At 35.1% G+C, this 1,420-nt stretch overlaps 1 protein-coding gene across 1 annotated transcript in view; it reads left to right on the forward strand.

Annotated features, from left to right (window-relative positions):
* The first annotated feature begins 471 nt into the window (after positions 1 to 471).
* The window catches only part of LOC123007779, a 9,254-nt gene continuing 8,305 nt past the window's right edge, over positions 472 to 1,420 (forward strand). The window contains exons 1-3 of the mRNA XM_044403222.1: positions 472 to 633; positions 717 to 992; positions 1,041 to 1,203. Coding sequence (XP_044259157.1) covers positions 754 to 992; positions 1,041 to 1,203 — 402 coding nt within the window. The 5' untranslated portion in view covers positions 472 to 633; positions 717 to 753. The remainder of the gene's footprint in view (positions 634 to 716; positions 993 to 1,040; positions 1,204 to 1,420) is intronic.

A 1,420-nucleotide genomic window follows, 5' to 3' on the forward strand; every position in this document is an offset into this window, starting at 1 on the left:
GTAGACAAAGTAGACATTTTAGAAAACAGTTAACAGTTTTATTTTTATATTTTTTTGAACGCGTCTTTATTCTGTAAGCATTACAAATATAAAAATACTATGCGAGTAGGCGACGATTAATATTCTACAGTTGGCAGCAATTTTTGCTGGAAATTTTTTACACACACACAAACTGGAAGTGAAATGACCATTCAACATTCTCGTCTTGTACAGCATTTTTGTAATAACTTGCAACATTATTTCACTCGAAATGAATAAAACGCAAACTTGTCAAAGTTTCCGCTGACATTTGAAGTCAAAAATCAGGATTGCCATCTGTAGAATTTTAATCACCGCCTACTCTAATTTATTATTTAGCATTTTATTCTTAACTTAGAAATTTAATACATTCTAAAACCAGTTTGGCACACATTTTGTGAGACTTTATGCAAAACCCTTTCGATTTTCATCATCCAGCCAAAATTCTGAAAATTTAATGATTTTAGGTACACTTCAGGTGCGCAGTCGCAAACGATGAAGCTGAAAGCTACGAATCCCCAGTGATGTTCTGAAAAAATCAGCTGTGTTTCAGACAAAACCCCAACTAGCAAATATGTTCCGGATGTGAATTAAACAGCCTAAGCAGGAAATAATGTAAGTGCCTTGTTGAAATATTCCGCTAATCTACCGGTGATAGAGTTCGTGCTGTTTTGTTTATGGTTATGTGCATGTTTCAGGCCGTTTTAATCCACCCATTTTCACCATTCTTGCACCATGGATCTAGCAGAGACCATGAAAAATGTCTTAGCCAAAGGAATTCAGCAAACGAACGTAAATGATTTGCCCACATCGACCAGTATGGGGTTCCCTGGTACAGGTTATGTTACTGAAAAACTCTACATGCTGCTACAGCTGTATCTGCAAAACAAGGGCTGGAATTCGTCAGTGGAGCTGTTGCAGTGCTTTTCAGAACTGAAAGAATCATCTATGTTGCCAAGTGCTGCCTATTTACAGTCAGTGTTTTTCGTTTTTTTGATATTATTTTTAATTATATTTTGTAGAATGATGGCTTCAAGGGTTACGCTAGATTCACAAGGTAGACTAATTTTGAGAGAAAATGGTAAAATTATTCTTCCCTTTGAACATTTTGCTAATGCTGTGATGCTGAAACATATGAATGGGCCTCATGGGTTGCATCTGGGGGTTGAAGCCACCGTCAGGGCTGTAAGTCGAGAGTTTCACTAATAATGGGGAAAAGGGGAAGAAATTCGGTGCTTTATTAAATAAAAAAAACAAATTTACGATTCTATAAACAAAAAAAAATGAAAAGATTGAAGAACATTGAGATTTTGAGCTGCAAAATACAGTTATGGAGACTATATTATAGAAATTCCAACTAAAAAAATTTCGAAAATGTTAATAGGGAATTTTTAAAATATTG

The sequence above is a fragment of the Tribolium madens genome, unplaced genomic scaffold (genome assembly GCF_015345945.1).
Source record: "Tribolium madens isolate multiple individuals breed KSU strain unplaced genomic scaffold, Tmad_KSU_1.1 Scaffold_11;HRSCAF=98;Tcas5.2_LG3b, whole genome shotgun sequence".
Lineage (NCBI taxonomy): Eukaryota > Metazoa > Arthropoda > Insecta > Coleoptera > Tenebrionidae > Tribolium > Tribolium madens.